Raw genomic sequence first — 23,664 nt, 5'->3', positions numbered from 1 at the left:
CAGCCCAGGTGGTGGCTTTTCCTCCCCCCTGCCCTGCTCAGAAGCACTCGGGGCCACAGCTTCCCCAGGGAGCCTTGGAGCTGCTTACGGACAGGAGCCCGAGGGTTAGCTCTCCCCATCCCCTAAATCCCTGGGGTTTTGTCTGACACTGGGTAGGAGATGGGGTCCGAGCTGTGCCCCCAGCTGTCCCCATCCCACATATGGGCGCAGGGAAGGCACGCAGCAGGCGGGTGTCACGCAGGCTTTATTCCAGCTCGATGTGAGAACAGAAAAGCTGCAAATCCCTTCTGGGAAGGGCACGGTGTGGGTCCTCTGTTGGAAGAGAAAAACTCGCCGGGACCTCCTGAGGCTGAGCCGAGCGCCGGGGGACGTCCCCACGCAGGGGCTGGGGGCCACGTGCAGGGGGGATGCGGGCTCACTCCAGTTACACCTCTGCGGTGGCCAAGGTGGCTTCGTCCTTCTCCTTGCCCTCTGGGGGACAGGCGTCCTTGGGGAGGGGGGACAGGGGCTCGCACCCACCCAGACACAGTCCCGGGGTGCCCCGTCCCACCCGCGGGTCCCTACCTTCGGGGAGGTGACGAAGGTCTCCTCCTGCGTGAAGCCGAGGCAGCGCACCTGGGCCCGGAACTCCTCCAGGTGCTCCTTGCTCACGTTGGGCGTCCGTGCTGTTGGGAAGGTGGCGTAAAAACGGGGGGGGAGAGGAAAAAAGGACGGGTTTGGGGGTGCTCCCCTGACAGCCGTGCAGGGCAGTGCGCTCACCCGAGAGGCTGAGGCCCAGGAAGGACTCCTTGCTGTGCTTCAGGACCAGCAGCTCCTTGTCGGTCTTGATCAGCTCGGCCATGGACGCCTCCTGCCCCTCCACTGGGAGACACGGGGAGCGCGGGGACCCCAGTTAGTGACTGGGATACAACTGGGGACAGGAGTGTCCCCCTGGCACCGATGTCCCCAGTGTGCGGGGCTGGGGGTGTCCCCTGCCCCCAGACCCATGTATGGGGTAGGAAAGGCCCGGGGGGTTCCTACAAAGGGCAGTTTTTGGGGGACGTGTGCCGGGAGAGACTCAGCAGGGTGCTGCCTCTGGGGGCTGTGGCCATACCATGCATCAGGGTGGAGTTGTGCCGGAAGATGAGGATCTTGCTGGCGTTCCTCACCACGCACGTCTCGTTCCTGGGGGGGCAGAGAGGTGAAATGGGGCACGGCTGCCCCGAATAAACCTGGGGAGGGTCCTCGGGCTGCGGCCCCCTCCCTCGCCTCCCTGAGCTTGAGGCAGGGCAGCCCTTAGCGGGCTGCAGAGCTTGGATAAATGTGGGGTAACAGCTCCCAGCCCCAAATTTAGTGTTGATAGGTAGCAGGACTGCCACTCGTTTGTCCCCCACCACGGTGGAACCAGAGCCCTGACCACAGCCTGGGATGGTTCTGCCCTGGGGACGTCCCAGCCCATCCCCACCCTGTGCTTACAGCCGCAGGGTCTCGGTCACGCTGAACTCATCGTCGTGGCTGCCGGGCAGGAAGGTGAAGGTGGCGTACTTCAGCTCCTTCATCTCGGCCACGTGCGGGGGGTAGTTGGAGGCGCCCATGATGTACACCCAGTGCCCCAGCAGCTGCCGATGGGAACAGAGCGCGGCTTTGAGGACTCATTTGCCCGGGGGGGCGCATGGGCCCGAGGGATATTTTAGGAACCGCGGGTATCACGGCTTACCCCAGCCACGGTCGCGTTGTCCATGACGGCCGGGGTGAGCGGGGAGCAGGCGTGGGGCTCGGTCGCGTGGGCACGCACCAGCCCCACGGCCAGGACGGGCAGGAGGAGGCAGGGCAGCATCGCCGGCACCGTGTGGGGCTGGGGGGGCTGTGGCGAGGCTGCGGCGCGGGTGGGACGTGGCTGCCCGCCGGCACTGTTCTATACGGCCCTGCCGCAGCCCCGAGGCGCTTATTTAACCGCAGGGCTGTTTGCTCAGGCGTGAAGCAATAGCAGCTGAGTGGATGTAAACTGGCAGAAAAGTGCATTTTTTTTTTCCGGCAGAAAAGGTGAAGAAAAAAATAAACGCGTTGCACCACCGTGGGCTTTGTTCTCGGAAGCCGTAATTCACCCTGCGGGTGGCGGGCCGGGCACGCTGCGGGCTGCAGGTGTGTTTGTGCAAAGTGCTGTGGGGCAGCAAGTGCTGCTGGGGGCTTTTGTACCTGCCCTGCCAGGGCACGCAAACCCCTGCCCACGGCCTTTGCCCTTAAGCCAAAAAACTTGGCTTTTTTGGTTAATTATCCCTCGCCTCTTGCTGCTCGTCTCGGCCCAGCCTTGGGTTGCTAACGCAGCCCCTGGGCTGTGGTGCTGGTGGTGGTGCCCAGCACTTGGGTCTGACCCAAATGGGAGCACTGGGACTGGGATGGGGCCAAATCCGGGCTGGGGGCACAAGGCGAGGACATGAGCAGCAGCGTTACACGAGGCTGGGGCTGGTGGGTGCACAACCACGTGCGTTACATCTATTTATTTATTCACTCTCTGTTTTCTCCCTGACCACAAGCCGTGTGTACCAGCAGTGACCCCGGTGCTGCAGCCCCACACACCCCGACACAACCCGCGAGATCCCAGGCTGTGAGCAAGAAGACTCCTTCCAAGGTCACCTCGGAGCCACTGAGGTGAGTTTTTGGTTCAGCAAGGAGAAAAGCTCATCTCTTGGTCCCCCCACCCTTTCCTCTGGCTCCCCAGCACTGCCAGGACAGGGGTGACGATGAGAAAGGTGCCGGTGGCCACAGCAGGGGACGTGTGGTGGTGGGGAGCTGCGGGGCACAGCCTTGTCATGGGCTCAGCATCACCCTGAGGGCTGGGTGGGCACTGCTGTGGGATGGGGATTTGGGGGCTCCCCTGTGGGGGCCTGGACGTGGAGCCTGCTCCTCGCCCCCAATACCATTTCTCAAGAAGAAGGAAAAAAAACAAACCACAAACATAAAAGTCCCATTTCTTTGCTTCAGTTTTAAATATTTATTTAAGTCAAAAAAAAAAAAAAAAAAGAAAATGAAGAAGAAAAGGAAAAAAAAAAGCGTAAATGAGAACAGACGGTAACTGCGGCCGGGAGCAAACACACACGGGCAGCGGGGGGCCGGGGGTGAGGTATCTGTGAGCGGGGCAGAGCGCGGAGGGTGAGGTATTTGAGACGGATCCTGTTAACCTGTGTCGAGGGTGGTTGGCAGCCAACCAGCGGGCAGTAGTAAAAAAAAAGAATACACCAAGAGAGACGCACATATATTTCTTTTTCTTTTTTTTCCTCAAAAAAATAAAATCCATAGTCCGTACGAGACATGAAAACTCCAAACAGGCACTGAAGCGTTTCCGATACAGTACAGCTCCGATTACATCAATATTATTCCTTATATAGAATTAAAGATTACCATAATTATCCTCTTTAAAAAAAAAAAAAAATCCTCCAAATTTACATACAGAGACTAGATTTCTACAAAACTTAACAAAAGAAAACCCCTCCAAGCCCGGCCGGGGTCTGGAACCAGGTACCATCCTCTCAGTCTCGGCAGAGGGGCCCGGACAGAAGGGTGCAGAGCTGGGTTTAAATACGCGCTGAGCCCGGGGAATCGCTGCGCGCGGAGCCGCGGCCACGGGGCCACCACGGCTACAGCAAAACGAGTGAGTGACCTGGGACCGGCCCACGCAGCGCCCTGAGGCTTCATCCTGCAGCGGCTGCGGGTGAGCTGGAGCCCTCGCTCTCCTCCCAAAGCAGTGAAGTGCTGGTTTAAAAAAAATAAAAAATAAAAAAATAAAAAAAAAAGAAGAAAGAAAAAAGGCAAATTTGCTTTTAAAACAGCCTGTGAATTATTTTGGATGCGCTTCGAGTTGTCACGCAGGATTGGCATCCGTGGTGATTCAAAGATCCCGTTAAAGGTGTTTCTCTGATTTAGCTGTAGATCGTGACCACCTCTCTTCCTAGAGAGACGGCCCTATGGGCATTTTTTGGGTCTGTGGCAAGACACTGTAGCACCTTCACAACCTTAAATAAAGTCATATATATAAAATAACACACTTTTTTTAAGAGCACCAGAGATTTCACAGTGAGAGGTAGAAACAAATCAGACAAGCCCATCCTCTCTCTCTATTTTAGCACCAATCTCTTCCCCTCTCCTCCTTCCATTCCCCTCTTTCAGCTTTGGGACTCTCCCCTACCCCACCGCCACGCCTGAAAAGGGACATTGGTTCAACTCACCCATGGAAGGAGGAACTTAGTTTTTTTTTATGTTTTTTTTTTTTTTCCTTTTTCTTTTTGCTTTAAATAATATAATATATATATTTTTGTTTCTTCTAATATTGCACATCAAAATGCTTCCGGTACGCAGAGCAGCCAGATTCGACTTGCGGCTCCGCCTGGCAGAGCCCGATGCAGCGCGTGGCCGTCCGGGAGCGACGAGCTCTGCGAGGGAAGCTCTATCATCTTTTAATTACTTTTCAATGGAGAGAACATTTGGTAACTCAGGAACCAGGTAAGACAAAAATGGGGGAGGGGAGAAAAAAAACAAACCCACACGCTGCAAGTTGCTTGAGGTTTCTCTCAATATTTTCTTTGGTCATGGAAAAAGCTTTGTGTGTGGAACCGCTTGGACACCTAGTCCCCTGATCCCTTTTCACTGGTCACGTCCCGACTGATACCCGCTTCCCCACCATCCTTCTTATTCCTCCTTTCCACAACCTGCTGAGTTCAGTAGATCACGGGTTCTTTGAGACCTTGAGCCGAAGGCTAGAGCAAGAGTTGACCCAAAAAGACACAGCCCAGCTGTCCTTGCTGCAGAGAGGTGGGAGATGCTGTGTGAAGACGTAGGCCAAAAGTGGGGTCAAAGCCTTGGAGCCCGGGTTTGGCGGCGTTGTTCAAAGGAAGCACACGGGGCCGACCTCGAGGTGGTATTGCTTTCCTGGCTCGGATGGGGGAAGGTTGTAGATGTTGACAATTGGCAGCTGCTGAGGGTCCTGCGTCCGAAACGAAAAGAGAGTCCGATGCCAGCGTCCGTCCTTGATCTGTGCAGGGAGGAGGGAAAGACAGAAAAAGTTGTTTTACTGCTGGAGAGGGGTGAGTTTCACGGCGGTGTATGAACAGCCCTGAGCAGGTCTGGTGAGAGGTTTTGGGGAACCCTTTATCCAGGTCAAGTTGAGGGAAACAGATTAAAATGGCATCATAATACTCGTGATGCAGTGGAAAACCCAAATGCAGGCACACTGCTACTGCAGCAGCACAACATCGGGCACAAGCTGAGCCCACTGCCTGCTGGTGGCAATTCTCCTTCTGCCGTGGAACTACACACAACGTGTAAATTTGGAATTCAATTTTCAACTTTCTGTTTGAAGGCAGTCTTCCTAACATGAGAACCCTATAGCACCCTGGACTGGAAAATTAAAGTGTTAAACAGGTATCTTAGTCCCTTTCTCCCCCCTTTTTTTGGGGTGGTCATGGAATAAGAACCACAGGCATAACATGAGTCCTGTTGTGTACGCTGAGTGGGTTCTGCCTGGCATTTCTCTCCACCTCTCCCCTCTTTCAGGACAACGTACCTTGCAATCATCAGCTGCCACTTCTGGCTTGAGCTGACCTTCTGCCTCAAACATCTGCCCGTTCCAGGCCTTGAAGCGCACGGCTTTGTCCGAAGGTTTCTTGGATGAGCCTTCCCGCCAGACGGAGGTGTTCAGGCAGTGGATGGTGATGTGCTGCACCACCTCCGAGCTCAGCAGGCGAAGGAAGTTCATCTGGACTCTGCCGACGTCAAAATCCAGCTGTGAAGGTGACAGAGATGTTAGTGTGTGCCCCCTGCAGCGGGGCTGGGGGAGACAGCGGTTTGTCAGTACAAGGGCCAACAGCAAAGGAGTTCCCTGGGCTCTGTGCAAGTCCAGATGGCTGTGATAGGTGTCTGAGCCCCAGACTGGTTCTGGTATGACTATGGGCACGAGGGCCAGGCACAAAGTCATTCTGGAAAGTTGCTATGGGGACATGGCAGGTGCTTTGTTTTTCATAACAACCTGGTAGGTCCTTAAGTAGGAGAAAAACAACGCGTGCTTGAATTCAATGCGTGCTTCTGCAAGGAAGCAAAGCAGCCAGCTCTGGTGGGCACTGCAGATGAACCCAGATACTGCCACTGGTATTTTTCGGTCCAGTTACTTCCTCAAGAAAAATTCCCTGGCATTCACTTCAGCGTCAACTTGTGTATTTAAGCTGACCACACTTTTTCAAGTGGCAGACAACAAAATGCAAGAGTGACCTGAACATAAATTAATCCAACAAAGCATTTGGGGGCAGCATGTTTGCAGGATTACTGGCCTCTGTTAAGGTTATGGGTTAATTAAACACTGCTGGAAACATGCTGCTCTGTCTTGAAAAGTCAACAATGTAGGTATGTTTTTAACTGCATGAGAGCAGTGCTGAATGCTACCCGCACAGCCGCGCTCGCCCTGCTGCCCGGATTAAGGCAGCTTGCTGGGTTATAGTGGTCACTGTCCCGGGTTCCGGGAGAATATGCTTGTGGGTAAACATTTCGTAACGGTTGTATGGGAAATGCTGCAGTGTGTGTACCTTGGAGACAGTGATGGGGCTGAGGCATGTCTGCCCACCGTTGGTGAAGTTGCAGATGACCTGTATGGTGTCTGAGGAACAGCCGAGATTTGGGTCGATCCAGTAGGTACCTAAGAAGTAGAGGATTTGGGGATTAACAAGAAAATTTAACTTTGCTGTGCATAAGCAAAGGCAAGTCTTGATTCCTGTGTTACTGGTCCCAGGGAAGGAGACCAGGATGGAGGGATAACTTGGGGCTTCCTACCATCGTTCATCTTCTGTTCACAGTTCATGAGGTCTCGACAGATGCGTGCAGGGTTTTCCTTGGTGCCCAGGGGTCTCTTGATGCTCTGAATGAGGTTGCTGAGGTAGTGTAGAGTCTTAAAGATCTCCCCTCCGTGGTCTAGCATGAGAAGGTCTGGATGCTGGTAACTCTGGAGAGAACAGGAGGCAAAGTCAGGTGTGCCCTGGGGGCACGAGGTGCTCTAACCACAAGGAATTCTCTTTATAGTGGGAAAACTCCATGGGCCAAAGGCAGGCTGTGGCAGCAAGTTGTGACTGTGCACTGTGCTGCATGGGGAATCGCTGCCGTGCTGGCAAAGTCACGATGGGAAAGCCATGAGGTTTGGAGCCTCACAAGTAGGGAGCAGAACCGCATCCTCGAACTGGCTCATTGCATGCACAAACCCCGGTAACTCCACAAGAAGCAGACAAAGCAGAGCATTGCAGACAGAAACTCCAAGCAGACAAAGAACGAGCAAGGCTGGGAACGGCCCCAGCACAGACCGGGGGGAGTTCCACAGTACCCCCGTACCTCTGTCTTGAGTGCAGTGCTGGAGTCAATCAGTGTCCGGAAAGCAGCCCCAAAGCCATCTTGTTGCTGGTGTGGGGTGAAAAAGATGGTAACTGGGGACTGGGAGAAGCTGAACATGCCCTGATGCAAGCAATCCCTTCTCAGTCTAGGGATGTGATTCAAGCCTTGTCCTGCTAACACAGCGTCTCTTGCTAGACCTGAGTGTGTGTTTTTAGGGTCCCAGCAAGCTCTTCTTCATGCCCCAAAAGCACCTCAGCTCTGCATGATTTATTATTGTCATTAACAAATGAACAAAAAACAGAACTTACAAATGAAGCTGGAATTCCTGGAGGTCCCTAGAAATCAAAGCAGAAAAGGGGCATCAGCCAGAACAATGGGCACTCACTGTTGCAAAGATGCTCATTTATATCCTTTTGAAATCCTCTTTACCCTGAGTCCCTCAATACAGATGAGTGAGAGAGGCAACAATGCTGTCTCTATAAAATACTTGGAGATGGTTTGGGCTGAAGTGCGATAAACACTAGTCCATTCACACACACACACACGTTTTTGCATATGAGGAATGGGGCTAAGCTATAATTTCTAGGGAGTGAACAGTCCCTCCGGAGAGTATCGCTGCAGTAACTTCAGCTTGTTTCAATAATGTCTTTGAACTCTTTCCATGTATACGTACCGGAGGGCCAGGGTGTCCTCGTGGGCCTGGAGGACCCTAAAGACAGAGGGGCATCAGTTAGTGAAATGTCTTCAATTTGCATTACAGTTTCTTATGGCTGTCACCAGAACGAGTCTGTTCCCTGCTAAAAGCCTCCAGATTTTTGACATTTTACAGTATCCTCTCCCTCAAACACTTCTGGAGTCAGGACATGGCTCTGTTTCCTCCATTTCCCAGTTTTGGGTGCATCTGTCTGTACCCGGTCCAGTCCTGCTCTATCTCTTGTTCCTACCCTTGGTTCCTGAGCTCTCAGTAATGCCAAATGCCCAGGTACACATCATGTTCCCTGTATGGACAGTTACCCACCCTACAGCATTATATTTGCTAGCAGCAACTGCTTTGTTTAAATGAAATATATTATTCAGAAAAAAAGTGGTATCAAATACTCACCCTTGGACCTGGAAGACCCTGTAGGAAAAAAAAAAAAAAAGAAACCTTCAGATGTTTATTATTAAATTGATGCTCATTACACCCTGTACAGTCACGGCAGAGCCCCTGTGTGTGGAACAACCACTGGGAGCAGTGTTGGGGTCCCAAGGAAGAGGAGCAACATGTGTCCCATGAGGAGCAACAGGTGTACCTGACACAGCCCCTGCATGCTGAGAACAAAAGGAGCTACAGGAAGGCGTGAGAGTCCATCAGGGCCCCTGCGAGAAGGGGAACGGGGGCAGCAGGAGGGAAGTGCCCTGGCACCACCACCACTCGGACAGGTCCCTGTGGGAGGAACACGAGGGGGTGCAGCCTCCAGCCACTTGCTGCATTTTGTGCCTGGAGATGCCGCAGTCATCGTTCCAGTGGCAGCTTTTGCTGTGCCATTGGGTTAAGGGAACTGGCATTTTAAGTGCAGTGTGCGTCCATGAGCACGTGTGTGTGTGTGTGTGTGTGTGCACTCAGCATCTCGCCCAGGGGGGACCCGATGCCTGAGCAACAGAACCCTGGGTGCCCACTTACCATTTCCCCGCGGCTGCCTTTGTCTCCCTTTGGCCCCTGTGAAGGCACACGAGACGGCTGTCAGTGACTGCAAGCTGTGCTTTTGGATGCACTGCCACCCAGAATCGCCTTGCAAGCACCCAAGCACATCTTAAATAAATCATATTCCCACCCTAAACTCCATCCAAAACAAAAAAAAGCCATTCCTGGACGTTTCAGAGATGAAACGTGGAATAAGCAGAGGCCCTTAGAAGCACCCATGCATGCAGCACAGAGGTGCCCAGCCCCTGCCTGCCGTGAGCAGCCGCTTGCCTGCCTTTAGGCACAAGCAACCCCTGTGTCCAAAGCATGGGGCTGCCGGCATCTTCCTGGTTTTCACCTCTGCCAACAGCAGCCTCTTTGTGCTGAGCTCTGAATAACTTCACGCTCATGTTTTTATGAAGCACTGACCTGAACTTTAGTCTGTGTTCAGTGCCTTTGGCATCTTGGGGCAGGCAGAGATTTTCAACACTTCCCTGAATCCAGCTGGTCCCAGTTTAATACATTTATCAGTTTTCTGTTGATTTTTTTATTTTTATTTTTCATTCTTCCCTGGGGCCCCCCAGCCCAAGTTCTCTGGAAAAGCTGGCAACTTGCTTTTGCAAAACTGAAATGACATTCTTGTCTTCCAGTCTGATCTCTCTATCCAAAAACTTGCACATAAATAGTTATTCCTCACTTTTCAGTTAGTAATCCCCCTCAGCTACATATTCAGCCAGAGACTGTCTCGAGCTTCTCTCAAGCTGCTCATCTTGAAGATCACTTTGTTTCCCTCATTACAGAAGGACTTGAGATTTAGTTAAGATGGCCACAAGCATCTTGGATCTCAACCACTGTGCCCTGCTACAAAATACAGGCAGAAGAAAGGCAGATACTCACGGGGCTTCCCGTGGGACCCAGAATGCCATGCGGACCAATAATTCCTTCTTTTCCCTAGACAAGAAAAGATATCCATGAACCACCAGGTGGGAACCGATGGTCAGTTTGCCATGGCAGACTCAGTGATGACACCAAATCTCTTTGCAGCTTCTCAGCAGCAAGGCCACGGTGTTTGTGTAGCTGAATTAAACCCCTTTCAAAACACAGGCCTGAAGACACAAGCCCTCACAGTGTGGTTGTCACAGCCCATGGCAAACCTCAGAAATTCCAGGAACAGAGGGATTTCAGTGTAGCTGGAGCGATTTGTGCAGCGCTCAGAAAAGCACGACAGTCTCTAAAGGCAGGAGTGCCCCATGTGGCTCAGTACACGTGCTCTTGGTGGCAGCTTGGCCACAGCTTGGCTGATGGGCACTGGGTGAACTAACAGCCTGTGGCCTCACAGAAATAGAGGCCAGAGGATGGAAGAAAATCCTCCCACACCAAACAAACTGCAGAACCACTCACCATGAGGCCGGGCGGCCCACGTGGTCCCTGAATGCCTTTGAAACCAAGGTCTCCTGGGGGCCCCTGTGAGCAAACACGAGATGCCAGGTCCTGTTAAATGTTCCCCACACGTGTGCCCCTGCTTACAGCCCTGCTGCAAGGGCAGTGGTGCTGCCCCTAGTCTATGGGAATGGGATGGTCCAGTTTTAAACATTCCCACTCCTCTTTTGCAAGCCTTTTACTTTCTACAGAAAACAAACTGGTTCCCCTTCACCAGTAAAAGTATATGCCAATAAAATGGGTCTAAACTGGTTGATGTTGTAGAAATGGGGGACTTCAAGATGTGCAGGTGGGGGGCTATAGGACAGCCATTTTCCGTCTACACCACACCCATTTTAACAGGAATAAATTTCATCAAAGCATATGTAAATGCACTGTCAATGATTCTTTCAGCCATTATGATGCATAAATGAAAGAAAGTTGGAATCACAATTTAATTTCAATAGTTTCTGCAGAACTACTACTAATAAATAATTTTCAGCACTTATTGCATTGTCTGGCCACAATAAAGAGAGACTAGAAAGCCAAGTGGTCACAAGATAGCCTCTTACCTTTGGCCCAAAGATGCCCGCGATCCCTGGAAATCCTGCCTCACCAAAGTCTCCCTGGAAACAGCAGCCAAGACAAACACAAGAACAAAGAGCAACAGTAAGTTCACATTGAACTGGTCACTTGAAGACACGCCAAGAGCGCAGCAGCTTCAGAGAATGAGAAATCCATTAGTATTCTTCAGTCTAAGCAGGACTGATGAGAAAGAAGTATGAGAGAAATCTGAAGGAGGCATTACACAAACATCAGGCTGGAAGCAACTCCAGAACATCTCACAGACTAAGCCTTTTTGCCCCCAAGACAAGAGGCATACCTACAATATTTCTAGCAGATGCTTGGCTAGCTTGGAGAGCTTGGACCACAGTCAGCAGGAGCAGGGTGAAGAGCATCTACTCTGAGATTGATCCTGGAAGTCCATGCTCCAAGCCCTTTAAAATAAGCACTTCTTTTATTTCTAATACCAACTGGACTGATTTACTGAAGGGTAATTTCAAACTATGCTCAGTTATACTGTCAAAAAAGTGTGTGTTCCTACAACAGAACCTCCCATTCAAAACCAGGAAAGCCATACATATCCCCTAATTCTTTTCCTATTCATCCCTGCAGGGATTTTTGCTCACTTTCTTAAGAAAAATAATAATAATAAAATATTTGGAAGGCCATCAAGCTTGGATTAGCACGTAGCATGCACTCAGAATTAAAAAAAAACTCACTGGGTAGCACGTCCATATAGAAACACCCTCATTTCACCATAATGTTTAGGATATATGCCCTTTGACATTTCTGGGCTTCTCAGATGTTAAAATGCAAAATGATTCAACATTAAAAAAAATGGGACAGAAACATGCACCAGATGATTCATCTACAGTCTCAGGAACACAAGAGATGGAAAAGGCTTGTTTGGCCTCTCAGCTGGACGGTGTGACCCACGCTGGATTGTACTTTACGGGATGTTTTACAATGTCTTGTTCAGCCCGGTTGTAAATGACTCAAGCGATGGGGTTTCCACCACCTCTATTACAAGGCTATTCCAGAGTCAATCTAGAGACCTTACTGTTAGGAAGTTTTTTCCTGCCACGACAGTGAGAAACTTCTTGGCAAGAAAGGTCTTGGTTGGACTCGGTGGAGTGTAAGAAACTTTCCAAGCATACGAAGTGATTTCACTGCCCGCTTACGGATCCTGGAAAGGAAACTCGCTACTAACAGAGGACTAAGGCCTTTCCTGTTTTACGAGAACCAACCAGGCCCTCTTTCTAGGGGAATTTAGGGCAAAAGTAAATGAGAAGTCAGAAGGGTTTTAGAGAAATCTAAATGCCATGGAGTCAGCTCAGCTGAGGGGACCTGATCAGTGTTTACGCAGCAAGGTATGCCCCAGTTCTGGGCAAAGCAACCTGCCAGAGGCAGGCACAAGAGGCAAAACAATGCTGTTGTTGTTGGCTGCCACCTTCCAGCCTGAATACTGCCATCACAGGGTTGGATATAAAACATGCAAATAGGGCAGCTACCTTTAATTGAAGTGTTGAGGATAACCATCTTGTGCCTTGCTTTGTGTTAGTCCTAATCTCTCTGGTTTTATGTCTGTCGTGCTCTGGAGATGCTCAGGCTGCCTGGGCAGGGAGAGGTTGCACAATGTCTGTGCACATCAGGTGGCTGGAAATGCCACTGGTGCCAAGATGCTGAGCAGACAGAGGGTTTATTAAGTGAGACTTGAAAAGGGCCCTGCTTAGGGGTTTCTGTATGATTTCTAATAAGTGAATCTAAAGCATGTAAGTAGTTATAGTTTTGTCTACTCTGTAAGAGTGACTCCTAAAAAGCTTCCAATCTAAATAGCTCAACATAGCCTCAGGCTGATAAAGTGTGACACCTCAGTGCTAAGCTGGGCAATCCCACCGGTACAATAAAAAAGCACAAAGGATTAGGAGCCTGCCCTGCAGACAGGTGTGGGAATTTAACTTCTGCTTCAACTGAGGGCTCGTGGTGCTTCTCCCACAGTGTGCTCTGAACCTGCATCTCCGCTGCCTTCCAGCCTGCACAGGTGATGCCTGCTCCTGCATCTCCTGCACGTCCCTGCTGGAGCTGCAGCCCCTTGCACCTTTGGGATGCTTTGGATTGCAGGAGCAGCTGAGGGCACTGGGGTTGTTTGGTCTGGAGAGGAGGAGGCTCAGGGGAGATGGGCACAGCCGCGATGTCTTGGGGAATGCAGGCACGGATTAGATGTCTGCACACAAGTGAGCAGTGAGGAGCAGAGAAGCGTGCACATTGGAGGGAGCTGCTCTGACACTCTGGCACTGATGTGCAAGGTTTATGGGTTCCCTTCTCTGTGACCCTCCTGGGGTGCACCCTGCTGTCCTGGCGTGAGGCTCTGCACCTCCTCCTACAGCGAGGGGTCAGCGCTGCTCAGCTCAGCGGTCACTCACCGGCTGGCCTTTGGGGCCTGCATTGCCAGGGCTCCCTGGAAGGCCCATTCCTCCTGGTGATCCTCGCTTCCCTGTTTGGCCAGTCTGTCCAGGCAATCCTCTTTCACCCTAAAAATAACAGAATTCAAACAATTCCAAAGGACAGGAGCTAAATATAACAACATTCAGCCGAAATAGCCATAGATGGAAAGCTGGAAAAAAGTGGCTCATCAGGATAAGGAATGTGGTTTCATCACGAGATGCCTCAGGTCTGCTAGGGCTGCAGGATGCGAGGCCAGCGAGGGGCACGGCTGGGGCCCCTCCTGAGCTCCATGCGGGGCAGGAGCTGCAGCAGAGGGGTGCTGCCTGCCTGGGGGCTGAGCACAGCAGGGGTTGAAGCATCTTCATTTGCACTTGTGTGTGTTGTCTGTCCTGCCCGGCAGTTTCCCCCAATCTGGTCCCCCTTGCAGCCGAGCAATTGATGATTAAGCCATCGGAAATGCTGAAGTCATGCCAAGGCTTCAGCTGTGGGACTTCAGCACCAACACTGCAGCTCAAGGCCAGGAGCGGGGTGTCAGACCCAGCACCGCTGTTTGCTCCCCAGCTCTTCCCCTCGCCAGGCACCAGCAGCAGCACAAACCCCAGCTGCTGGGACGGAGCATCTGTGGTGGTGAGTGCCTGGGGTGGTCGAGCAGGTGGCCAAGGGGCAACCAATTTCCCTGCAGCCAGGGCGTGAGCGTGGCACAACTACACAAGGGTCTGTCAGCCACTTCTGCTAAGAGCCTGTTATTCTGCCCAAGGCAGCTGGAGGGCAGCAAGTGACAGTTTAAGTGTGATGTGTTAGGGGAGGCATAATTTAAATCAGACCCGATAGCCCCAAACCCAGCTGCAGTCTTCCTACTTAGAGCCTTTCTACACACGGCTCAGTTGGTGTTGGTCCAGTTTAGGCCCTGGGGCCTGTCTGGACCAGGGCAAGGACCAGTAAGAAACCCAGCTGTCACCAAGCAGCTTTTCCCTGTTTCCACCCAAAGTGATGCCCAAGCCCATGCTGGTTCCAGCAATTCCAATCAGGTAAATATATGCTAAAAGCCAGTGGCACAATTTCCCTTCCCCAGCTCAGGCCTCACAGGGCAGCAGGGGGAGGACATCCACGTTTCAGTGGAGTTGTCTGTCCTGGACATCTCACAGGCAGGCTGTAGCAGTTGCCTTGCAGCTTCTCATTTCTTTTAACCAGGTTTCTACTGAAAGGAGGCTAACGTGTTCGCAGTGTGGGTACATGTATTTGTAAACGCCTGTGCTCAGAGAACTTTGACAAAGGAGGAAAAGTTGCTGGGACATTCAGCTGCTGTGAACTTAATGAAAATGGATGGGTGGATGAATGAGAAGACTGGATGGAGGCTGACTGGGCCTCCAGCTAAGTGAAAGGTGGCAGCAGGAGTTCAGGCTTCATTAGACCCTGGAGAATCCAAGCTCTAGAGACACGAGGCTCACAGACTGCATAGCTCATAGAAGCATTTTAGAGTCACAAACTCACCTTGAATCCTGGTGGTCCCTGTGCCCCGGGCAGTCCTGGTATGCCAGGGTTCCCTCTTTTGCCTGACATCCCTGTTACACCTTCTTCCCCATCATCTCCCTGCTCTCCCTAGAAATGAAACCCAGGAGAGGTTATGAAACACGGCGCTCTGTCTCCACTTGTGCACATCTTCTGGGGGCAGCAAGCATGCATCTGGGCATGGGTGGACTTGCAAAATCTGTGCATGCAAGAAGCTATTTGTCAGGCTAGAAGCACAGGGTTGTTTACAGATTTGGCCACGCCTGTATGTGAGATAGGAAGAGCAACATAGGATCCACTATGGGTACGTGTAAACTGGGATATCTGTGGCTGGACTACATCCATTTCTCCTGTGTTACCTTTTAGTTTTCCAGCTCCTAAGCTGCACTTGCATCAATACTATGAGGTTACAATGCGAACTCACCAGCACCCCAGGCACGCCATCCTTTCCAGGCACTCCGTCCACACCAGGGGCACCCTCTTGACCCTGCCTTCCCACCACTCCTCGAGGACCTGGTAGCCCAAGGGTGCCCTAAAATCACAAAGGCGTTAGCGATGGAACTCCTGAACAGCATCTGCTGGGGCAGAAAATCAATTTTTTACCTACCGGTGAGCCTCTGCTCCCGGCACTGCCCCTTGCTCCTTGCTTTCCTTTTTGACCCTGCAAGGAAAATAAGAAAGACATCTAAAACTGCAGCAGTTCCAGCACAACTCCACTTCGGAGCCTGACTTCAGGGTGTGCTTTTGGATAATGGCTGGAAAGAGTTTTATAAAAAGGAGATTTATAAAGTCAGTTGCTCCAGCACTGGGGAATGAACTGCTATTTGGTTTTATTACAAGTGATTCTTCGTATGTCTTGAGAGTTCTAGGGCAGGAATGAATAGCTAGAAGGCAAGGACCTACATTTTTCCTAATACAGAGCAGATGAGGACAAATAAAGCAGGATGAACTCAAGGGAGGACTCAATGCACTGGCAAACATTAGAACAAGATGCTTAAAACCTGCGTCCTCTGTCTGTTCATTGACAGCACAGCACAGAACCAAGGCACTGGCAAGTCTTCTGCAGGGCATTCACTCAGGGCATTTCTCCCCAAGTAGCTCCCTGTATTTTGGGAAGTTAATGGAAATGAAAAGGGTTCCTTGTGTCTAAAATTTGCAGTGCTGCTTTGTGAATAAAGACGTATAAGAAATACTCCAGAGGTTTATTAGCTGTAAAAAGGATTAATTTCGGCAGAATGAATGGAAAACTCAGCCTCACCATCTTCACTAGGGCTCTTTTAGTGAGGTCATGCACTAAAGCACTTTTAAATTGAGGCACTGCATTTTCTGTGCATTGTTTCTCCATCTGCAGAGGACCAGGCAGACCAGCTACACGAAATAAATACTCCTGGGGGTGCTGTCTCTGCTACTCATTAGACCCAAAGGTAGTTCCAGATCATCCACTGATGGGTAGAGTTTATTCATCTTATCACCTGGTACCTTCCTTGCCAAGAACACCTACTGTAGGTTAGGCTATCTTCTGGCATTAACACAACAGGGTAAAAATAAAAACCCTAATGCCTGCCAAAAGGGAGCAGGAATGTGCTGAGTATTGAGGTCACATTCTTATGTTTTAGCAAATAAAATCCCCGCTCTGTGAGAATAATTAGCAGGCTGTCATTACAGCCAGATGTGGAAGTTGGAGTAGGTACCACAATGAACCTCGAAGGAGCTGTGTGCTGTGTTTCCTTGCTCGGTAAAGGCAAGGAGTTAGAGGGACTCCTCTAAGAAAGGCAAAAACTGCATGGATAAATTGACTCCCTAGCTGGAAGGTTTCAAGTCAAAAAATTTGATGGTTCAGGTGAAGGAGAGGAACACTCGGCTGGCTCAGATCCCCTCAGGGACACACTGGAGATGGAGCTGGCTGGAGCTGGAGGCAGCACATGGATGAATACGGGAAGGAGGCACAACCCATGGCAAGGACTAAAGACCTGCCCAAGATTCACCTTTCTTGCAGGAGCTGTTATTGCCTTGATCGTCCCCATTTTCAAAAAGTCAACCAACTATTGGGTTTAGACACTTAAATGCATGTTTACAGCCCTCCCACTAGGTTTTCCACAGTCTTTCAAGGTGTAGACCATAGGCCAAATCAAACACATTGGGAAAACACATGACAGTCCTCTTAATTAGACATTTTCTTCAAACTTAGGACACTATAGATCCACCCTGCTGAAACCTACCACATCACCTTTGGATCCCTTTGCTCCTGGCTGGCCTGGTGGTCCAGGATCCCCCTACAAAACATAAGCAAGAAAAATCTGCTTGAAATTCTCTTCTGGCAATATCTTGCATGAAGTACAAAGAACAGCATTTTTTGTGCCCTAACAATGCTGACCGTATGGAAACAATTCACGGGAACAGCCTGTGCTCAGACAAGCCTCCTGGGGAAAAAAGAAGCAAGGAACTGTCTCCAGAGAGCATTTAACAGGGTATCAATCGGAGAAGAAGCGATGTTACCCCCTCACTTGGGTGGTGCTCGTGTTTGGGGGAATCAATCACTAAATTCCAGATTGCGCCTGGAAAACCATGCCCCGAAGTGAGCAGGAGGGAGCCTGGTTTGAGAAATGCACTGCACAAGCTACGTGCAGAACGAGTGGTTCACACAGCAAACACATCTTGAGTGTTGGTACCACCTCCCTTTTGCGTGCTGCAGCCCTTTCCTTGGTTCTGCCTGGATGTCACATCTTGGACAGCTACCTACAGAAACGTGAAACTCGTCCTGTTCAATTCCCCATCACACACATCTCCATGCTTTCTTCTGGCCATCCAGATTTTTGTGTATTTGTGTTGGGCAGTTTCTGGAGGACCCACCTGCAGAGCTCCCCCTCTTCAGCTTGTTTCTGAGCCGCATTTCTCATGCCCTTTCCTAAAGACAAGCCAAAGCTCCCGCTTCCATTTGAAACACTGACATCTGCGGGGAAACCACCCCTCAGAATAAATTTACTCCACTGGGGAATGCAGCAGCTCTACCCATTTCCAGACAGAGCACATGACAGAGCACTAAGATTTTAACCCAAACTGGAATTTTTTGTTCTTCCCAGCAGCCCTACAAAGAATGGGAATCAATTCAACTTGATTTCCCAGTACGAACTCCATTGAATGTGCCACTGCACTCTTGGCTGCGATAGTACACAGATATAATATGTCTGTCTGTCTGTCTGTGTGCTCACATATGCAAATTAGATCTGCCTTATATAGATAAAGGAATAAAAAATCATTTCCTTAAATTTGGATTTAATTTACTCTTTCACAATGCACTGAACTGGGAGTCACTGTGGTCTCACTGGACCAGCTCTCCCCAGAAGCATCATTTCCAAGTGGCCCCTTCCAGCGTCACTGCCGTCTTGCACTGCCCACCTCCTAAGCTTTCCAGCCCTTCTTGGGTTCTTCACAAAAGCCAGTTCTAGGGACAGGCTTTTGCAAGTGCCCCCTGTCCTGTCACCTATTTATTAGTCTCAAAAATGACTGCAAATGCCCATTTCATAGGCCTGGCTCACGGAAACACACACCCTGTGTTTCACACCTCACCGTACATCCCTACTGCAGCCCTTCCTACCTTCCTCCGTCTCTTTTTTCATATGCATGTGACATTGGGTAGCTTACAGTAAAGCAGCATCTCTTACAGGTAAGCCTTGCTGTCCAGGTTTTCCTCTTTCTCCATCAAGCCCTTCTTGACCCTTAAATAAAAAACAAGAGAAGGAACATTCGTTTGTTCTTGGGAATTTCGGTGGGAATGGGGAACAAACACAGGTGTGACAAGCAGCACGGGCAGGGTAAGATGAACATCTCTGCATTCTGCTAATGCACAAATGTTGAAGCTTATGGGTAGTGTGCATGCTACCATGGATATGCATTGGAAAGAAGTAGCTAAGTGGAACTGCTAAAAACTGTCTAAGCAAGGGGCAAGTTTTTCTAATGCACCCCTAAATACACACAGCTAACTTAACTGCTGCTCCAGTGAATTTAAACTTTTCTGTACTTTCCTGCAATGGGTTGCTCTGACCAGCTGCTTTTGGAGGTGAGACAGTCAGCAGAGACTTTCCGACCAACAGCAATTAGCTGGAGATGTCCCACAAAGTGGAAATCATTTGTAACTCTGGTCTTGCTTTTGAGAGTAATTGCATTAAGATTTTGGAAGCTTCCAGACATCCAAGTTAACAGAGATCTTCCCATGAAACTGTTTACAGACATTGGCACATCAGCCTTGAATTTTGTCTGACTGACAATGGCCTAACTTGTACACATCTTCCCCAGGGCATTTCCTTGATAACCACAAATAATCCTAATGAGAAATTCCTGCTCCTTCTTTCAGTCTAGTGTGCTCCAGCATGTGCACAGCACTGTTGGATGCTGAGCTGCAGGAACTACATTTGACTTCAGCAAAATTTTTATCACTTCTTCTAAAGACAACTGAATTTCTCTTCCTTGTTTGAAACACAGCCATGTGCAGCAGTTGACAAGGCACAACAGTGGGTTATGAATTGTGCCTACTGGGCAAAGGGTAGACCTTCAGGGGGCTGATACAGATTAGGGGAACTTCTCCAGGACTACAATTTCTGAATCACGCACTGGGAATAAGACAATCATTTACTGGGAAAAAGACTCACAGGATAACCAGGGTCTCCAGGTTCCCCTCGATCTCCTCTGTCACCAACGGGGCCCTACAGCAACACAACAAAAGGCTTAAGTTAGATGTTAACAATCCTCTTATCCACAGAATCTCAATGGCTTTATGCAGATTCTACAAGAAAGGAAGCAACCCAACTAGTCCCCTGGCAAAAAGCAGGCCAGGACTGATTAGAGATGGGATTTAACATCTTACTCTGTCTCCGGGTGGTCCCTGCGGGCCTTCCACCTTCCCGTCATCACCTTGTTCTCCCTGTGAGTAAAAATACTCGTATGAATATAGATTACAGCTTATATGGCAGATGTTTCTGTACAGATCTTATCCAGTCTTCTCATATCATGGGCATGTAAGTCAAAGTCTGCGTTGATTTTGCTAATTGCTCATCCAAAGAACGTCTAAATTTGTTTTGTTTTGTTTATTTGTTTCACATCCTGTGGTACCCTGACTGTTCACATCACTTCCCTAATTTCTTGGTGGTTGTTTCTGCCTGGTCTAACCATCCCCACTAAGAAGCCAGGTGCAAAGAGTTATATTCAACAGTTCCTAAAACTAAGCAAGAAGCATGTAATTAGGACAATATGGGAAACAGTTTTCTGCCTCTGAATTTCACTGCCAACAGTCAAACCAAACTCTTTAATCAAGCACTTCCCCACCCTCACTGAGAGCAGCTTGGGCTGTCAAGGGAACGGGGGTGGTCTGGACGGGCTCCCTGGTCGTGTGCCACCACCGTGGGCTTCTCTGACGTTGGACCAGGTGAGAAGGTCGGTCCCTCACGCTCGCTGTGTGAGCAGCTCTGCTCATCGATGGGATGCTCCCCAGCAGGAGCTCAGAGCTCATGGTTTGGCTGGCAGATAACATCACCCGGATTATTTATAACTGAGGTCTCTCTAAAATATCCATGGAGAGATCCCTCAAGACTCTCAAAACAGAAACTATTTTTTTTTTTAAATTCAGTTTTGTAAGTCACTTGGGGTCATGGTGTCCTGTTTTCTCTGGAGTCTTGCTCAGACATTGCTGTTTCTTTGCTCCCCTTCAGTTTTTGGCTACTTTCTATCAAGCAGTCTCTGGCGCTCAGGCTCCTTAGCGTGGATGCATCTCACGCTTTGATGTTGCAGCTACTGGAGCGAGGAGGTCTGGGGGGTTCTGGCACTGTGGAGCTGCTGTGTTTGGACTGTTTGGTATGCGTCAACATCCAAAACGAACATCCAAATCCACACGGCTATGCAGGCACGCATCTTCCACAAACTTCTGCGATTTCCAGTGGTTGCATCAGCTCTTGCTGGTGTGCTTATGGCTGTCTTTGACTGTTTCTCTGTGACTCTCATCTTCTGCTTGAGTTGGAGCTGCTGGTAGAAAGGGTGCCCGTGCAATTTCTCGGTGGGAATTTCTCTGGGAGAAGGTTTTTGGGGTGCGTTGCTAATATATGGTGTCTGCTAATGGCATAACTGGAGCAGCAAATAAACAGCAGTGAAAAAGCTGTGACAATGGAGCCGATGGCTTGGCTTCCACAGGGACTGGGCACACAGCTTGGAATCAGGGCTGTGCCACTTCTCATGGTGCTGAGCACCAGGACTGACATTTGCAGCTTGGTAGAATGAGACTAGAGATTTGGAAAATCTCCTGCAGTTAACCTCAACAGGCAGCAAAGAGCTCAGTGCACCTCTCTTCATTACATGCTTGATGACAGTGGCATTTTCTCTGCTGCTGCACCATTTGTTGGATGGGTGCTGCCAGGATTTCAGATATAATCCCAGGTTATGGTTATACATAGCCATAGGAGATCAGGTGTTGGGTGATGAACTGTTTACTTGCCTGTTTTTTGGGGGCAGGTATCTTGGTAAAATAATAATAACAATAAAAAAAAAATATATGGGGAGAAACTGTCAGTATGGCTTGAGAATGCAGTACTGAGCAATAGGGACAGAGAGATTTGGGTGGCAGAACAGAGGGAAAGAAAAGCAATGCCTAACAGGCTCTGCCAATAAAGTTTCCAGTGCTAATGAACTCACCGATTGAAATCAGCTGCAGAATACCTGGCAGCTCATTTAATTTCTAGTCACTATCAAAGGAGTGTAGGGTAGAAGAGAAACAAAGCCACCATTTCTCAAGTCTCAGAGAAAATAAATAAATCCCAGCATACGTGTTACTGCGCAGAAGTCTTGGCACCAACTGCTTCTGCTCAAACAGGATGTGAACACCTTGCCATTTGGGAGCTGAGATGGGTGTGATGAACACAAAGAAAGCTTACAGCTCTGGGGAGCTCTGAAGAGCATCAGGACTCACAGACCTTCTCTCTGAAGTTTTGTGTCTTATTGCCACTTTGTCCTTTGTCTTCTGAGAAAATCCTGCAGGACTGGTGAGCTCTAGGACTGCAAGACTGAGCTCCTCCAGGACTTCCTGATGCCTCAGCTGCTCGAGAGGGAGATGAAAGGTCTGCACTAATTCTTTGGAAAGTTGCAGTGAAAAGAAGTTAAAGGGCAGCAAAGTAAACATGTTGGGATACAAATGGAAAATGCATGGAGAAGAAGGGAAGGCTTGTTGTTGTTGGCTCCTTTCCCAAAGTGAGATACACCAGTTTGTAATTTTTAAAAGGATCCCATCTGGACTGCTTTAAGCAGCTGCCAAGTGCAGGCGTCTGCTCTGAGCAAGGCCTCTTTGAGGAGCTGTAAACGTATTAAACACAGCAGAGTAGCTGGCTGGGATGGCACAGCGGAGCTGGACTCACAGTAATGCCTCTCACCACTCCACCTTCTGCTCTGCAGGAGGGAAGGCCTTCCCCACCATCCTGTATCCTCTTTCTTCAGCAAACCTACATCTACCACACAGCTAAAAGCTCACAGAACAGTCACGGTCCCACTTTCGTTTCTTCTTCCGTTCCCAGCTCCAGGCTTCCATTTTAACATGCGCACGCGTGCGCGAGGTTACAGACGTCTGGAGGGGAGGAATCTGTCTGTCCTCGGGCTGAGGTCCAGGCAACTCTTAGGAGATAAGAAGGAAGGACGGATAAGAAGACTGAGATGCAGGTTTTGTGGAGAACCTGGGTGCTGCAGGAAACGATGCTGGAGACTGAGCAGACGAGGCTGGGCTCTCCCTGCAGCGTGCCAGCAGACCTGCTGTCCGTCAGGGATGGTGTGAGCAGGACCTGGCTCTCCGTGGTCATTAACAGGCCTTACTGTTCTCAGCAGATGTATGAGATGCTTTGGAGTTTTTTGCCAGGCTTCAGCTTGGATACTTGCAATTAGAGTCCATTTTATCATCCATGGTTAAGCTATTGCACAGCGTTGTTGCGCTCTGACCACACAAGATCCGTGCTATCTCCGAGGAGCTGCAGGCTGTGAAGGTTCCTTGTAGCTGGGTGAGCAGAGGGACACAGGCAGCTCTGTCACAGCAGTGCTGGTGAAGGGGAGACAGCTTACCGAGCACTTCAAATTAATGATTTGGGGTGATGGGAGCTTTCAAGATGGCAAATTTAAATGTGGAGAGATTTAAAAAAAATCAGCAGTAACAATTTCAACAGAGATACCTGTCTGCACATCTGTTACTCCTCCTGTTCTAAAGCCAGTGGCAGTTTTGCTCTTGGTTGCCACAGCTCCCAGTGTTTTGCCAGGATGCTCAAGTTTCAGCAGAGAGACTGTGAGAAACCTCTGGCCAGGCTGCACTGGAGAGTGCAGAGGGTGAAAATGCAGCAAGGCAGCGATGGAGGTGCTGAGCAGCAGGAGCACCACCAGCTGCTGCTGTGCCACGGGTGTGACAGCAGCAGGAGAGGAGAGAAAGAGCAGCAGGAACTGCAGCGTTTCTGAGACACGGGAGGTTTGTTGGTGGAGCACAAAAGCTCCTGGCCACCAGCGTGACGAGCCTGCAGGCAGAGTGAGAGGAGCAGCACGAACAGGGTGTCCTGACACCGAAAGGATGCACTCAAAGGCCCAGCACGGACGTGGCCTCGGGATCTCTGCCCCGAGTCCCACGAACTCCTTTTACAAGCAATGAAGCTCCTGCTTGCAGGCGCACATCTGCAGCCACACACGGAAAGGAGCAGAAGGAGTTTGCACATCTTTCC

General features: G+C 50.1%; 2 protein-coding genes across 2 annotated transcripts in view; both read right to left on the bottom strand.

Moving 5' to 3' along the window:
• Positions 1 to 424: 424 nt before the first annotated feature.
• Positions 425 to 1,816, bottom strand: LOC311217070 (alpha-1-acid glycoprotein-like; the record flags this gene model as incomplete). The annotated part of the gene is made up of 6 exons (XM_084298807.1): positions 425 to 487; positions 565 to 665; positions 760 to 861; positions 1,094 to 1,164; positions 1,456 to 1,598; positions 1,697 to 1,816. The coding sequence occupies 6 exons, from the start codon at positions 1,814 to 1,816 to the stop codon at positions 425 to 427; spliced, it is 600 nt and encodes a 199-aa protein (XP_084154933.1).
• A 3,019-nt stretch (positions 1,817 to 4,835) lies between these two features.
• COL27A1 (collagen type XXVII alpha 1 chain) overlaps positions 4,836 to 23,664 on the bottom strand; it is a gene marked incomplete at its 5' end in the record, with an annotated part of 148,529 nt that continues 129,700 nt past the window's right edge. Inside the window, 20 exons of the mRNA XM_084298834.1 lie at positions 4,836 to 5,005; positions 5,537 to 5,755; positions 6,549 to 6,658; positions 6,793 to 6,961; positions 7,342 to 7,407; positions 7,650 to 7,676; positions 8,015 to 8,050; positions 8,444 to 8,461; positions 9,005 to 9,040; positions 9,902 to 9,955; positions 10,406 to 10,468; positions 10,996 to 11,049; positions 13,411 to 13,518; positions 14,924 to 15,031; positions 15,366 to 15,473; positions 15,549 to 15,602; positions 17,161 to 17,214; positions 18,604 to 18,657; positions 19,588 to 19,641; positions 19,803 to 19,859. Coding sequence (XP_084154960.1) covers positions 4,859 to 5,005; positions 5,537 to 5,755; positions 6,549 to 6,658; positions 6,793 to 6,961; positions 7,342 to 7,407; positions 7,650 to 7,676; positions 8,015 to 8,050; positions 8,444 to 8,461; positions 9,005 to 9,040; positions 9,902 to 9,955; positions 10,406 to 10,468; positions 10,996 to 11,049; positions 13,411 to 13,518; positions 14,924 to 15,031; positions 15,366 to 15,473; positions 15,549 to 15,602; positions 17,161 to 17,214; positions 18,604 to 18,657; positions 19,588 to 19,641; positions 19,803 to 19,859 — 1,596 coding nt within the window. The 3' untranslated portion in view covers positions 4,836 to 4,858. The remainder of the gene's footprint in view (positions 5,006 to 5,536; positions 5,756 to 6,548; positions 6,659 to 6,792; positions 6,962 to 7,341; positions 7,408 to 7,649; positions 7,677 to 8,014; positions 8,051 to 8,443; positions 8,462 to 9,004; positions 9,041 to 9,901; positions 9,956 to 10,405; positions 10,469 to 10,995; positions 11,050 to 13,410; positions 13,519 to 14,923; positions 15,032 to 15,365; positions 15,474 to 15,548; positions 15,603 to 17,160; positions 17,215 to 18,603; positions 18,658 to 19,587; positions 19,642 to 19,802; positions 19,860 to 23,664) is intronic.

Source organism: Netta rufina (genome assembly GCF_964035555.1).
Source record: "Netta rufina genome assembly, chromosome: 20".
In the NCBI taxonomy this organism is placed as follows: Eukaryota; Metazoa; Chordata; class Aves; order Anseriformes; family Anatidae; genus Netta; species Netta rufina.
This window is presented reverse-complemented; position numbering and strand designations above follow the sequence as displayed.